Below are 16,165 nucleotides of genomic sequence, written 5' to 3'. Positions count from 1 at the left end.
TTGGCATTCTGTTGATGAGCTTCAAGAGGTAGTCACCTGAAATGGTTTTCCTACAATCTTGAAGGAGTTCTAAACCACAGATTTCCACTGGTCTAATGTCAATTCCTTGTGTTCTTTAGCCCAAACAAGTCTCTTCTGCTTGTTGCCTTTCCTCAGCAGTGGTTTCCTAGCAGCTATTTTACCATGAAGGCCTGATTCACACTGTCTCCTCTTAACAGTTGTTCTAGAGATGTGTCTGCTGCTAGAACTCTGTGTGGCATTGACCTGTTCTCTAATCTGAGCTGCTGTTAACCTGCAATTTCTGAGGCTGGTGACTCGGATGAATTTATTGTCCGCAGCAGAGGTGACTCTTGGTCTTCCTTTCCTGGGGTGCTCCTCATGTGAGTCAGTTTCTTTGTAGCACTTGATGGTTTTTGCAACTGCATTGGGGACACTTTCAAAGTTTTCCCAATTGTTTGGACTGACTGACCTTAATTTCTTAAAGTAATGATGGCCACTCGTTTTTCTTTACTTAGCTGCTTTTTTCTTGCCATAATACAAATTCTAACAGTCTATTCAGTAGGACTATCAGCTGTGTACTGTATCCACCTTCTGCACAACACAACTGATGGTCCCAACCCCATTTATAAGGCTTGAAATCCCACTTCTTAAACCTGACAGGGCACACCTGTGAAGTGAAACCATTTCAGGTGACTACCTCTTGAAGCTCATCAACAGAATGTCAAGAGTGTGCAGAGCAGTAATCAAAGCAAAAGGTGGCTACTTTGAAGAACCTAGAAGACATATTTTCAGTTGTTTCACACTTTTTTGTTCAGTATATAATTCCACATGTGTTAATTCATTGTTTTGATGCCTTCAGTGTAAAGCTACAATATTCATAGTCATGAAAATAAAGACAACTCTTTGAATGAGAAGATGTGTCCAAACGTTTTGTCTGTAATGTATATATGCACAGTATAGATATACATATATAAAACAGCATACCAGTCCACTAAAACTATGCATTGCTATCATGTTTACCAGTCTGATTACCTTTACCAGGGTCAGCCTTTGTCAAAACTGAGGTCCACCGGTCAACATCATCTACCAGCAACTGCACTTGACTGAGGATAGACCTGTCTGCCAAAACAGACTGTAGCTCTATCAACATCCCAGCAATTCTGGCACATTGAAAGATGGAAAAGATCACAAGTTGTTGAAATAAAATAAAAAAAATAACACTGTAATGAAGAAATACATCACAGTGTTGTGTTATATTATTATTTTATATATTTCCAGAGCCTACATGGAGTTGTTGAAGTTATTGACTTGGCCTGGTGTCTCTCCTGGTGTTGGGTGGTTCAAACAGGGATTGTCGATGTTACATATCATACCTTGAAGCCAGGGCAGAACGCCAGCAGATGGCATGGCTTTGTTTGGGTAGTGACCTGAAGGAAAAAAGAGAGCTACATTTTTTGAATATGCCTTACTGGTGGGTAAAGATTTAAATTAGATCCACTGATATTAAAACGGTATAATAACTCAGGTCATAGTGATGCACTATCCAGATGCTGTTAGCATGTGACTTAACTTGGTGAATTGCAAGTGTGAGCTACTATCATTATTACTTCAAGCAATAGATATAAATACGAGTGCTTTAAACTTGATGTCCTATACGTTTTAGACTATTAGTTTGAGCTATGAAAGTAAGTGTTCTTTGCTGTGTTGACAGGTTTGACATCAGGCTAGCTGACAACAGTTGCTAACAAATGCTTAAAAGTAGCTTTCCCACACAGTCAAGGTATATGGACGACATCCTATTTGAGAAAAAGTAGAGAAAATACAAAAAAAGACCAGATCCAAGCAGTTTATAAGCACTATGAAAATACTGTGACCGGCTAATATTTAGTTGCTAGCAACACTAAAATTTACATCCACTTCAGGGCTTATTATCACTACCTAGGTGATGTTTTTTTCACTGAACCTGGACTACTTTTGATCAGCTCTAGTTTAAAATCGAAAATATTTAAGACATAGAAATTCTGATGTGAATTATAATTCACTGAACAAACATCTTTTAACACACTTTGACATTTGTGAAACCTTAATTTCATTTGTGAAAACACTAAAAGGGAGTGTTTTTCAATTATTTTTAATGGTATGAGAACTATCTTAGAGTTATATATCAATTTATTATCTTCCGCTTATCTTCCATTGGGTCACAGGGATAATAGGTCTAGTAGGGAAACCCAAACATCTCCAGCAACACTGTCCAGCTAATTCTGGTGGATCCCAAAGCCAGAAGGAATATATATTTCCCTCAAGAGTATTCTGTGTCTGTACCAGGGTGTCCTCCCAATGAAATGTGCACAGAAAGTCTTCAATGGTAGATGCCCAGGTCTGAAGCTCTACTCAAAACTCACCGCAGATGATCTCTGGCTGTGCTAATTCACCCTACAGAAGAAACTCATTTTAGCCACTTGTATCTGGGATCTTGTAATCATGATCCATATCTCGTCATCACAGGTGAAGGCTGAATTGTAGCCAGGTCAGAAAATCAAGACCTTTTATTTCTGGCCTAGCTCTTTCTTCACCTAAACTGGAGATTTTCTGAAACTCCCGCTTCATCCTAAATCACTCATAAATAAAACATCAAGATACTTAAACAATTCTGTTGCTTAAGGCAGACACTGACATCCAATCCAAAGGGAGCAATCCACCTTTAGGTGGAACCATGACCTCCAACCGAAGCTGCTCTCATAGCCAAAAGCACAAAAAGTAAAGATGCAACCCTGAGGTTTCTTTTTGTGAGCATGCCCTGAGATCCTGTCACTAAATACCACAAACAGGATCATTTACAATATATAGCTCTTGCAGAGTCCACCCAACACTAGGATCAAGCTTGACTTTGTGCTGAGAAGGGGGCCACAGCCTTTGCTTTGGTTTTACAAGGTCCAGAAAGCGCTTAAAATCCATCCAGGCCCTCTGGAGTTAGACAAGCATAAAAACCACAGTTCGTGAACTATTCAAATCTGTCCTCAAATATTCTACACTAATTCTTTAAAACACAGTTTTTATTTCTGCTTAGTCTTCCCCAAGGTTATGCAAAAATCTTGTTTCATTTTCATAAATGCTGTGTTGCATACATGCAAAAATATGTTGTCCCCACCTCCCCCAAGTAATAAATGCAATTTCAGTTGATTATATTTGTAATAGTGTCAATTCAAATCTCACACATTGGAGAAAAATGTTCAAAGGTACAAAAAAGCCAGACTGCTTTATCTGCAGGATAAGCATTGTGTTTTACTTACATTGGCCTTTGTAAAATGGCTTATTGGTACTCCTCACTCCCACCAGTATGAAAAAAAGAAACAGAGGCCACAGCAACTCCACAACCAGCCGCACCTGCAACAAAGACAACATTCATTTCATTCAAATGTTTTGCTTATGAAATACATCCTTGTTATTGTAGAGGGAATCATTTGCATTACTTCATCATCAGTCAATAATGAATCCCCGCAAGGCTAAAAAAAAAAGGTTTGCAGAGTGCATCAACTCTTTTAGAATTGGAGTCACTATTAACAAAAACCTTGACATTTTGGGAAAATGTGGTCATTACCTGTGGGATTATAGTCAGCTATATAGACATAGGAAGCGCAGCCAGGTAACCAGGTTTAACTATCCAGCAAATGACAAGAAAGCTAACTAGCAAACATAGAGACAGGTCTGTCATATAACTCTAAATCTCTTTTTGTTATAATTTAGTTTGTGCACAGAAAATATTTTTCTTTTTAGATGGATATATGTTTTCAGTTGGATATTAAATCCCAAGACAGAGATTTTTTGTTTTTTGTTTTACCATCTATTTACACACGTAAGCCACAATAACAGCCTAAACAGAAAATATTGTAACCTTGTGTCCTATCAGAATGTTATAATGTACAACAGAGAATATTGTTATACATATATACAACAAAATGTTGAAGTTTGAGCTCGGTTCATGACACTACATCAGTATTCCTCAGTTTTCTCCAGCTATTACACCAAGCCTAAGATTGAGAGAGCAGTTTCTGCCAGTAACTCCCTAAACTGAAGCTATCACACACTCCTTATCATTTCCTTGCCACACTCAATCCTCTCCAGGAAAAAAAGAGTGTCAACCACTTCTTTGTGTTAATACAACCACTTCTCGCCACCTTGCAGGCAGAGTCTCTTGCGGCATGTCAAGTTTTTATTTCAACATCAGGGAAAGGTGTGGGAAGACAAACCAACAAAGCACAAATGTTGACCTCAGGGCTTTACTTTTTCGATTTTCCCTCTCAGGGCACAGCACGGGCCCCATCTCCAAAAGGTGTGCGTGTATAAAAACACGTACAAATCGAATTGCATGTGTAAAAGAGCAGAACAGCAGGAGCAAACTTTCTAGCATGTTTGCCTTGATGAATATGCAAAACAGATGCTGATCACCAGGACACTAATATAAAACTATAATCTTTGTTTCTATTAAAAAGGAAATTTTAATTCTAGTGCTGCTAAATTATTTCTGTTTTTATTAAAAAGGAAATTTTTAATTCTAGTGCTGCAAAATTATTTCTGTTATTTCTGTTTTGTGAAGAACTCAAGTGAAGAGATAAAACCAGTCAGCTTAAATACTGAGGGAGGTGTGGAGAATGACAAAGAATGCAGGTGAGTCAATAAGGTAAGCTGAAGGAAAGCATAGAAGCTGAGGGAGAGAGACTAATAAACATAGAGGAGCTGAACAGAGATACAAAGAAGCGTGTGGGAAATATTTATCAGAAAATGAACAGGAAATAACTCAAAAAACAAGAACACAAGAATAAACTAAGAAATTAACAGAAGAAATTAACTAATAAAGCAACACCTTATTAACAATAATGGGCACAGGGAAATGCACTCAATAAGGCTTCACCTAAAGAACATATTAAACAACAAGGAAATAGTCAAAACACAAAAGAAAAACAAAACACAAACGTCAGTGAATCAAGACAATAACACAATTACAGTTATTAAAATGTTACCTAGCCCCAATATTTTTTATTATTTTAAACTTTAGTAGTAGTAGTTTAGGATTTCAACTTTCTTATTGCACACGACATACCTTTCTACTGTTCTGATCTGGGTAGAGTAACACAAGTTTAGCAATTGGATAGTCACTGGCTAATTAGTTGCACCAAGACTAATTAACAGGGATGATGCTCAGAGCTTGTCAACTGTACCTTTATTAAAGGTTAAACAGTAATGGGTGTTGCTGATTTAGGGACAGTTTTTTTTTTTTTTTGTGGCTGAATATGACTTTCATGTCAGTAAAAGAAATATGTGACAGCCTTCTTTTAAGACAGCTGAGAGGCAATTTGTAGTGTATGTTCTTGTTGGGATGCACAGCCATGAGTTACAACAGGAAATTTGGTACGGACTTTTCTGGAACTTTCAAAATAAATTGCATTAACCTACTTCCGACATAACGTAGGAATTGGGGGTGGCAGCGAACTTCCCATGATGCCACTGTCCACATAAAACCCCCACTTACCCCACAAGTCTTTCTCTTCCACCCGGGACTCTGCTGCGAGGCTGGCCGGAGAGATAAGCGCGCTAATGTCTCTTTGCTGGCAAAAAGACATAAACTCTTCAAACTGGATCCAAGGGTGTCATACGATCATCGATCATATGCACTAAATACAAATGAATAACTCTGTGTATCCAGTAGATTTGTTCATGAAAGGGAATTAAGGTACACGCCTGGCTTGACTTTCTCTCTGAGGCCTGCAGAAGCAAACGGTGTTCCAGAGAAGTCCCAGTAGAGAAGCTGTCTCTACAAGCCGAGTGAAGCGGTTTTTCCTGCCTGAGAGAAGGACAACAGGAGCCCCATCACCGTGGTTACGGTAATGTGCAGTTTAGCCGGCTGACAGAACAACCACCACTACACACAGCTAAGGAGGTTAACTTTAGCTAACTGTTTAAAGACAGTGGACGTTTCTTCAAACTTCGCCGCCCTGGACAACGTTCCTCACCACAGTTCATGAGGTTAAGTGTTTGGGCAGAATAATATAGAAATTATTTAGATTGAAATGACCTAAACGTTTTTCCATTTTCCGGAAGTTTGGTTTTGTTTGGGTTGAACTCAGCTATCTTGGTGCTAGCAGACTTATCTGCAGCACACGTGTTCAGTTTTGTGTTCTTTGTTTGTATGTTTTTAAAGTTAAGATAAACTTTACTTGAAGGGTGATTTTAAACAGAAGATTGATCATAACGCGCCATCTGTGCTTATGCATTTTAACCCTTTTATTGACGGTATTTTTAAAGGTGTGTCTTTGATTCTGGTGCTAAGCTATCAGCCTCCTTTGTTAGCTTCAACTGCTAACAGCTAAGGACACGTGCCTGCTGCCAAATAATATTTACCCAGAAAGGTTTAGTTCTCAATCCAGTAAATAATGTGTCCCTAACATCATTTACTAAATTTGATAACTAAGTAAACACCATTAAGCCCCATTTCTCCAGAAGATTTGGCTCTTTTCCAAAATACATCCTTAAATGTTTTACCATTCCTTTAATAATGTTTCTTTAAATATTATTTTAATAAATAAAGGCAGCTAATGAGAACCCGTTGAGAATTAGTCATCCAGAAGGTTGGTTTCATTCAGCAGATCATTCTTAAAACATTTATTAAAATAATATTTTATCTGATCTTGCATTGTGAATGGTTGTCTGAGTTAGTTCCAAGACTAACTTCACGTCACTTCCAGATTCTTCCAGATAATCCTTGGTTCTCAACCATAAACAATAATAATATGATAATGTTGCATCAATCTTTTCAGCCATGATTTTCAATCATTTCTCATCAACTTGTTTATATTGTACATAGCCCATTAGTCTTCCCTATTCTTTAATTCTGCATAGTATTTAGTTGGATTGTTTTAGCATAGTAAAGAGTTTGTTGATTGAAATATGTTTGACGTTGAGTTGACTTATTTTTGTTAATAAATTCTTGTATTTTAAGAAATTGTGTGAATTCATTCCATGTGTGTGCAGAGTTTTTGCTGTTCAATGATGTCAGAGCTCGTCTCACACCTTTCTACTTTGTCCTAATACCATCGCCTTACTGGGCTGGTATTCACAGGACAACCCTTAACAGAAATATTATTTGATAAAATATCAAAATATTAATATTAAATATTAAATAATATTCTCAGATTCATAATCCCAACATTCTGTAAATGCCATGATGACACACTTAAACTGTAGTACTTTATGTACACATGGCTATCATAACCGGAGGACCTCATACCAGTCAATGTCTGCTTGTAGCTGAGACATGGCAGATGAGTCTTCATTAGCCATCCATTGGCATCAAAAGTTTAATTCAATCCATGTTTTCATGTTTTCAGCCTTAATTTATTTGCTTAACATTTTTAACAAATGTTACAGCAGTTTCCTCCAAACTGCTATGTGTGTGGAGAGTCCCCTCTGTGCTGTCGGCAGCATTATTTGTTTGTCTGAACCACTGGTGAGCCGTTTGACCTTCAGGGTATTCAGAGAAGGCCCTAAGAGGTCCAAGAAATGATAATGACAGCAATAAATAATATAATAATAATTTTGACACCATTTGTTTAAAATGAACAGAGTGTATTGTTTTAAATGTAATAAAACAATAAAAAATTTGCTTGATTCTGGGTTTTCTGCCCATGATCTAAAACGTGCAGTGATTTTGTATTAGGATATATCAAGCCGATCAGAAATACTTGTCTGCGGTCACTAGGCAGACATTGTCTACCATGGGGTTGTCTGTTACCTCATTTAAATATCTTCAGCCTTAAACTGAATATCAGTTTAAATTCTGATGTTTTGATCAGCAAATCATATTTCGATTTGTATCCCGTAGGCGTTTTCTTTACCTGGCTGAGTTATCATATGTGGCCTAGCGACAATTATCAAAGGAGATGTTCCTAGAACACTGAAAGGAGCATGCAAGTTCATATGCTTACACTATAAAGTATACTTTAAGGGTTATTGTTTTGTTTTCAACAGCTGAATGCAGTCTGAGGTTAGATAAGTTAATTGTTTGTGTCGTTGTTCCCAAATGTTTGACTGCTTATCTGCCTGTCTCTACCTGTGCTTGTTACTATGCAGAAGCCTAAACTAATAGGTGAATATTTAAATAAATACAATTTTAATGAGACAAATTCCAAAATAACACATACAGACAAATAATTTATTTTATGAGTCATTTTAAAATTACAGTATGTGTGAGGTACTGTGGTGCTTTTAAGGCTATTAGACAATGAGAATCTCACATCGACATGCCTACACTCAATATATATTTCAGAATGATGTATAACAACATATTAACACATCAAACATGTACAACATATTATAATATACATGTTTTATTAAATAACCAATTCTCTAAGCCACAGTAGCATGCACATTTGATTAATTTAGGTTAAAATGATATAATGATGCTGTCCATGATGCACAAACCCATCTTTATCTGGTGTTTTACATATCCTTCACCACATCATAACACATCACCCCCACTGTCTTGTGGAATCGTCCTCTTAGCCCCAACCTCGGCTGACCTACATGTATCATCTCAGGTGGAGCGACCTGGTTAGACCAATCAGATGATTGCCTCTGATGACATTACTGGAAATAATAAGAAACAACGACTGTTTTGGTCCTGACAGGTAAATAAAAAGTAGGCCAAGGTAAAAAAATGTGCCCATATTCTGAATACTGATGAAAATGTGCTAAATTACAAACAAAATTTTTATGAATGTAAGTTTTTTTTTTTAGAGCTATTTAGAAAACTTTTTAAAACTGTCTCAGGTTTGTGATTCCATCGAGTCTGTGTCACTGCAACACTGCTGAGAGCAAGAATTATTCTAATATATTCTGAACAGAGGAGGAATGGACAGTGAACGCAGATCCCTGAGACTTTCTCAGTGTCTGGCTCCCCAGGCATTTTGCCGTTGGACACCAGAGTCTTTGTGAATAGATAATCTCCTCCTAAGAAATTATGCTGAATACTGGACCATAAAAATCAGTTTCATGCCTGTTATAAAATCCTAAAATGCTTGGTGAGGCATTCATATAATTGGTCATTAACCTCCACAAGCCCTCCACAAGCACCATTGTCCTTGCTAAGTCCCACTGGTTTTGCCTAATAATAATATTTCATGTTGACGTTGGCTAAATATCCCCCAGTCTGCAGCATAAAGCCACCACTCTGCTAATATATCATTGGGGAAAAGCATCTCATGCTCATGGTTTCTTCCCAAAAGAGAAATATACTAACCTGTTTTTCTGCTAAGCTGATAGATTTACACAAGCCACACATATGTAAAGCTCCAACTCTGCCTTCAGCATTTGTATCAGGGTATGTTTTCATTACTTTCTTTCTTAACTTTTTTATATTCAATAAAACTCAGACAAGAGTCATTACTGTGCTCGAGCAAGAGCTTTGTTGTGAGTCCTGTCATCACCACATGGAGTGAATCAAACAATACTCCATAGCTCAACAACAATACCACCCTGAAAAATCAAAAAGGTCTCACTAGATACATTGACTACCTATTTGGACACTTCAAAGGCTCCTTCAACTGAACAAGAAGAGATGTTTCAATTGAAATCAAAGGTTACTTTAGTTTTTATTATTAACTGATCTGTGCCAGTTTTGTACTTAGCTAATTGCTAGGAGGCCAATTCAGCCACTGAAATTTGGTCAACTCAAAACAAATTCAACTAGAAACATAATTCTTGCTGAGGCCATTTATAAACCTTTAATTGTCAGTTGTGAATGGGAGCAAAATTGTTAACTTCTTGCATTTACAACAAATTAGCTTGAGGTTTGTACATGCTCTGATGCATTTCTGCTAAATTCACCATTTTTCTATCAGTAATATTTAGAGTTTTTCAGTAAAAACTACCACCCGTCTTGATCTTTTATACCTTTGTCCAGAAATTAGATCCAAAGAAATTAAAGTCAAATCTTTCTTATAGCTGTTTACAGGCTTGGTCTTTTCTACAGTGAAGCATAATGCTTATATGGACCAACAACTCAGAGAATAACCTTGTGTTTGCTCATTCTAGGTGCATCAGTTTCTTTTTTTAAATATCCAGCACCTTCTTCTAATCATTGTCCTAAAAAATGTCTCTTCTTTAAGTAATATTCAGCACAGATGGGTTCAACCCTGCTGATGGGCATTTCAACCCTCCCCCTACCTCATAATTTGCAGTTTGGGTTGTTTCTTACCATTTTTTTAAACTGAGCTTGCATCAGTTGGCACGAACAAGGGAGAGGTAATGAAATAATGTTATCTTATGCACAGTTTAGCACAACAAATGGCTGGTATTACTTACATAGACTTCTGTTATTATTTGTTGCTAATTGTTTACAATGAAGGATGCATTAGTCTAGTAGCAATTATGTTCCTGGAAAACATGTAAAAGGAAACATATATTAAGTAAAACCCACCAAAGTAATTACCTAATGAAAATAACATGCTAGAGTCAATATAGCCTAACCTCTGTGTACATAAACATGTTTTTTTTGTGCAAAAATTACAAATGAGCTTATGTGAGATTGACTCTCTGGTTAGGACATCTCTGTGTATCTCCAAAGTCTATTATAGACTTATCTTCTATAGGTAAGATATCGACTACTGATAGCTCCACAGAAACTCTTTTCTTTTAAATCAAAATTTATTTTAGGGTGCAGAAAGTAAAAAAGTATCACATTTTCACTACTGTAAATGATAATAACCATTAAATTGATAAGGACATGTTTTCCTGACAGAAATCTTCAGCGTGCTTCTTTGTGGGAGGCCATTGAGCACAAACATACCCCCTAAGAGCATCAGTAATGCTGAATGGCGGTTGGAGCTTTAGTTAAAGTATTTCAATCAACTGAAGTAAAATTGACTGAAACATTCAAACCTTTAAGTTGTCATATTGTGACTTCTTAAAGTGCTCACATTCAAACTAAAGCACTGAAAGCAGTAAAACTGATAAGTGACTAATGAACAATGAAAGCCATTTATATCCTGCAGGAACACCACAGATTATTAATTATTATTATAGCTATTATAGTCATTCAGCTTTGTATGAAAGAACTGTCATCAAAGACAACGTGTAAAAAATATGTTTTATATTGCTAAAAGGTTAATTAAAAACTGCAAACTTTCTGCTGATATTTTTAAAACCTCCCCTTTTAGGTAGCATGTTTGGTCTCTGTAAAAGAAAGACTTTCTGCCCTTCAAACAAAGCCTTTTAAAGTCCCCATCCATTTCCACTGGGCCTAACGCTGGCTTTGTTAGAAGTGAAATACAGGCAATGTGACATAACGGGTAGAAGAGATAGATCATCAAAAATTGAAGGTGACACTCTGAATTGGCTGGCATTAAGATAAGATTGTTCTTGTTCTCCAGAGTGGGAGTTAAAGACAGCTTACTTCTTTAGGAGACAATTTTTGTTGTAAATCCCTGCCTATTACCATTCCTCTCCATGAATAACTTACCTGTCCTTGATAACACAAGTCTGGGGCCACATCCTCATTTTCCCCCTATTGCTGACCAATTCTGGCAGATACACGTTGATTTGCAGGAAAAAAAGAAGAAGGCTGGTGAGCACAAGTATACCTTCTGTCTCTTCCGGAGAGTGAAGTTCTTCCACAGGAGCAGAGAGAACTGCATCAGGAGACCCATTATGGCTTTTCCTGGCAATATCTTGCCAATGCGTCGCGATGGCAACTGGCCCACTTACTCTGGAGGGAACAAAAAAGGCAGAGTTTGGTTTTAATACAGAGGAGCAATGCATCTTGGGGGAATGCCACTAATCACTCACTTCCCCAAGCCTTGGGGCTTATGGTGCAGCACCTGTTCGAAGAATTATTATCACCTACGCTCAGCAAATCTCAGGACGACCAATGTCTCAGCATGTGGAGATTACACAGTTTGCCTCCAGAGCACAATAATTTTTCAACTGACATCATGAATTTGAAAGGTATTATGACAAATAATACGACTAAACAAAATTCTCTTTCAAACAGCAGCACAGTCTGCATCTCATTGACTTCTGTCTTCCTAACTCTGTCAATTATTCAGTTTTTTAAAGATTATAGAGAACAATAAAAGTAAAAAAAAAGGCTTCATCACTTTCATTGTAACAAAAGACTGATGTAAAATATTTATTGCATGTTTTATGAGCTACTCAACCCTGATTACACAGCTAATAAACAAATATGTCGGCCGTGCCATTTTTATGTGTCTACATCAAGTATGACCTTTATTAAAGCTCCACTGCTGAGTGTCTTTTCACTGACTTCACTCGTCTTGTTGGTATGGAATAACAAGGTCCAGATTATTGACACAGGAATAGTGCTTCTCTTTATGTTTAGCATGTTATTTTCAATAGATAGCAGAGCCCTTCTTCTTCTGCCCCACAAAAAACAAAAGCTAAACCCACTCCCTTCATGAAGCCCATTCTGAAAAAAAAACTACTTTATTATGTAACTTAGGAGAAACATTAAGAACTACAAAAATATCAGATGGATGGATGGATGGATGGATGGATGGATCTTTAATTTTGTTAAAAATCATAAACACCAATTCAGAGAGCAATTTAAACATCATCATGCCACTGGTGTTCTAATGTGCACAACACAGTAAACATGCAAATAAAACATGTCCTCGGCGCCCCCTTTGTTGTGCCACCCTGCACAGAAAGCCGCAGCACCCTGATCAAAACCGTTGTTCAAATATCCTGACCAAATAAGCACCCTCCAGTGAGAGTATTCTCTGTTTAAGATGATTCTCATTGGTAATTTAGACTTTGATAACTTTGATATTTTTCATAGATTCTGCAAAAAATAAAAAATGGGACACTCAATTCACACCATATGTCCGTAGGTGTTTTGAAAGCTTGTGACTTTTAGGATTGAATGTCTTGAACTTTGTGAGGTGCAGCAGGTAAGGACTTCATAGCATGAGAGCTGGCTGATGCTAAATTAATCAATGCCAGTTGAACTGAAATATTCCTTCACTCTTGTCCAAAGTCCATAATTTAATAGTCACTAGAGGCTGCAAAATCCAATTCTCTTCTATCAGAGCAATTTTATTTGTAGTGTTTACTATCTGTTCCCCTCAGTTCCTGCATTTCTTTGTCTTCTCAAGGAGATGGTTATGGAGCCGTACAAGGGAAACGAAAAAATGGAGACAAAAAAAAAAATGACTTGGGTCATTAAACCAAAGCTTTCTACATGCATGAAAGCATGACTCCATCAACATCTTGCATAATTGAGCAAGTGCAGCATTCTCCAGCAGAGTTTTCGAGGTTCATCTTTTGAAACATGCAACGGACAAGATGGAAACAGTTCAGTACCACCTCCACACAGAAATCACATCAACCGTGAAGGGTAAACAACATTTCTGGGAACTTACTCCAGCCATGTGTCAGAAAACGTGCACATCAGATGTGTGAAAGAAAATACGATTTTTCTCCGGCTTTGTGATGCGTGTGTGGGTGAAAAGCCCAGTACAAGAAATTGTTTCCAGTTGAGAACAAAAAATATACATGTTAAACTGGTTTCCAGACCTTGATTTTAATGTACTACCTTGAGCACAAAGTAGTAAATTCTGTTTCATCTCTCTCCAAATTAGCTTTTAAAAAGACAGTTGCTATTTGGCACTTGTATCAGGTTTCTACTGTATCATCAGTCCCATAGAAAGTCAGGCTAAAATAATGAAAGGAAATAGCAAGCAGAGAAAGCAATCCCATATAAAAAAGAATGCCAACTACTGAGAAACTATAAGTGGCAATGGATGCCTGGCATTTGGGGACTGAAGACGGTGAAGTGCATTATTTCAGCCTCCAGGATAATCAAAAGAAAACAGATATTTGTCATAGAGCATGAGAGCACAGGACAGCAGAGAATGACAGCAAACATCACTTACAAGATGGGTCGCCATGGCCCTCTGAAGGGTATAATGGTCCCTGTGCTTCTTTGTTCAATATATCTTTTTTTTTCTTTGTCTGCCTCCACTTCTATTTTATGATCAATACAATTTTCACAGCAACAGGAAAATCCTTGACTGAAAAAGGTGCGTCCAAAAAGGTAAAGATGTCTGCAGTATAACTAACAGAGATAAGGTATAATTTAGGTCCCTATGGTGTCAACATACGTACATCGGTGTGGCAAAAAATAAAATGCAAACACTTTCTCTTTTCAGAGAAACTTAAGCTAAATTCTTAGTGGTTTGCATTTAAAGTCTAAATTTCATAGAACAAATAAGCACCTAAACAATAACAAAAAGAAAATAAAAACATACCACCCCATAATCCAATTCTCCTGGGTCCATTCATTTTCTTACCACTTTTCTCCAAAAAGACACGAACATAGAACATAAGCACAGGAACACCTGGAACTTCGGTGTGACTATTCTATTTCTGGATTCAGCGCACTGCAGTTTGAAAACTGGTAACAACATGACAACAGTCCTATGCTAATTTGTGTTTCTGTAATGAAAGTGTTTAATTAGGGGGAAAGATGGTTGTTAAAAACTTAATCAAACCACTTATGCATGTCTTGTGTTTTACTGGCATATGTAAGTAATGCTCCAACATTGGCTTCCTATGCATCTGATAATCAAGCATATGTATTTCCTCAGCTACTGCTAAGCCATAAATTATTCAGACCCCTGGCATATTTTGATATAAAGTTATTTTGATAAAACCAAAAAGTAATGTATGTGTTTATCTTTAGATTTTATTAAAATGCCATGTTAGAAATTATTTATAGCCTACTCAAGATTCGATGGAAATATCATTTCCATTACAACAATCAAACCCTTATATTTGGTGAGCAGCTTTTTGCATGTTTCCACTGGTATTTTAATGATGTGATGAGCTCTATGGCCCTTTCTATTTTGCAACATAGAAAGGGCTTTCTAACAGCGGTAGACATAAAAAGTATGAAAAAACATTACATTAAAATGTAAAAAAAGGAAAGGGAACCAAAATATTAATAATTCCAACACTTGTTTTAACACCCAACCCTAAGCCAAATGTCAAAACACCCAAAATACTTCCAAATACTCTTCAATAAAGAGATCATTTTAAAAGTCAAAGACAATTATTTTCCATCTGCATCAAATGCCTCACTTTTTATTTCCAAATTAAATTTTATTCTTTTGTACATTCTCTAAAGCTTAAGAGAATCAAAGGTTCATTCGGTTTCCTGTTGCATGACAGATGTTACTCTCCCACACACACATTTCTACCATAGTTTCAACAACATCCAAACTCTCTTGGGTCTCATTTAACATCTCTCATGGCCTGCACAGTCACCAGATCTAAATATTATTGAGCCATGTTGGGGTGTTTTGGAGGAGCGAGTCAGGAAATGTTTTTCTCCACCAGTATCACGTAGTGACCTGGCGACTATCCTGCAAGAAGAATGGCTTAAAATCCCTCTGACCACTGTGCAGGACCTGTATATGTCATTCCCAAGACGAATTGACACTGTATTTGCCGCAAAAGGAGGCCCTACATCATACTAATAAATTATTGTGGTCTAAAACCAGGTGTTTCAGTTTCATTGTCCAACCCCTGTAAGTCTGGATTTTCTTCAGCATATGCCATTTTAAGCTATACCTATGTACCATTTTAGTATAGATGAAGGTTTTAGAAATGTAATCCAAGGGTCTTAACAAAGGAAGAGTTAATGTAGTGCTGCTCTTTCACCATCTGGCTCAATTGAACCGTTCATTTAGGTGAAGTACATGAACTTACAGCAAAGTATATTCATCTTTCTACCATTTTCTAGGTCAAATTCACTACCTCAATATATCAACAGACATCAAGTATGCTTGGATTGTCCTGCTTCTCTCCTAAAAGGAATTCTGTGAGATACAATTTCCCTCTGATGACCTATCAACAGCCATGTCCTTCAGCTCTGCAGCGCTGTGGGCCACTTCAGCCTCTGAGTTTCTGCAGCATAATCACCAACTTGTGGGAGATGCGAAAACCTCCTCTGTATCGTGGCGCTTCCTTTTTACTGGAGCACTGCACCTTAAGCTATCAGCCTGCCTGTTCTCCCTTCAGGCACGTCTCATGCCTCTGCCAAGCTGTCAGTAAAAGAGAGTTTATTGACCCCAAGATGGGACTTAATTTT

At 37.2% G+C, this 16,165-nt stretch overlaps 1 protein-coding gene across 1 annotated transcript in view; it reads right to left on the bottom strand.

Annotated features, from left to right (window-relative positions):
- Positions 1-16,165, bottom strand: part of LOC124880928 (phospholipid-transporting ATPase ABCA1-like) — a 283,949-nt gene that overhangs the window by 264,548 nt on the left and 3,236 nt on the right. Inside the window, exons 2-5 of the mRNA XM_047386373.1 lie at positions 11,634-11,758; positions 3,291-3,384; positions 1,286-1,427; positions 1,033-1,160 (exon numbers count right to left, since the gene is read on the bottom strand). Coding sequence (XP_047242329.1) covers positions 1,033-1,160; positions 1,286-1,427; positions 3,291-3,384; positions 11,634-11,699 — 430 coding nt within the window. The 5' untranslated portion in view covers positions 11,700-11,758. The remainder of the gene's footprint in view (positions 1-1,032; positions 1,161-1,285; positions 1,428-3,290; positions 3,385-11,633; positions 11,759-16,165) is intronic.

Source organism: Girardinichthys multiradiatus, chromosome 14 (genome assembly GCF_021462225.1).
Source record: "Girardinichthys multiradiatus isolate DD_20200921_A chromosome 14, DD_fGirMul_XY1, whole genome shotgun sequence".
Classification (NCBI taxonomy): Eukaryota; Metazoa; Chordata; class Actinopteri; order Cyprinodontiformes; family Goodeidae; genus Girardinichthys; species Girardinichthys multiradiatus.
This window is presented reverse-complemented; position numbering and strand designations above follow the sequence as displayed.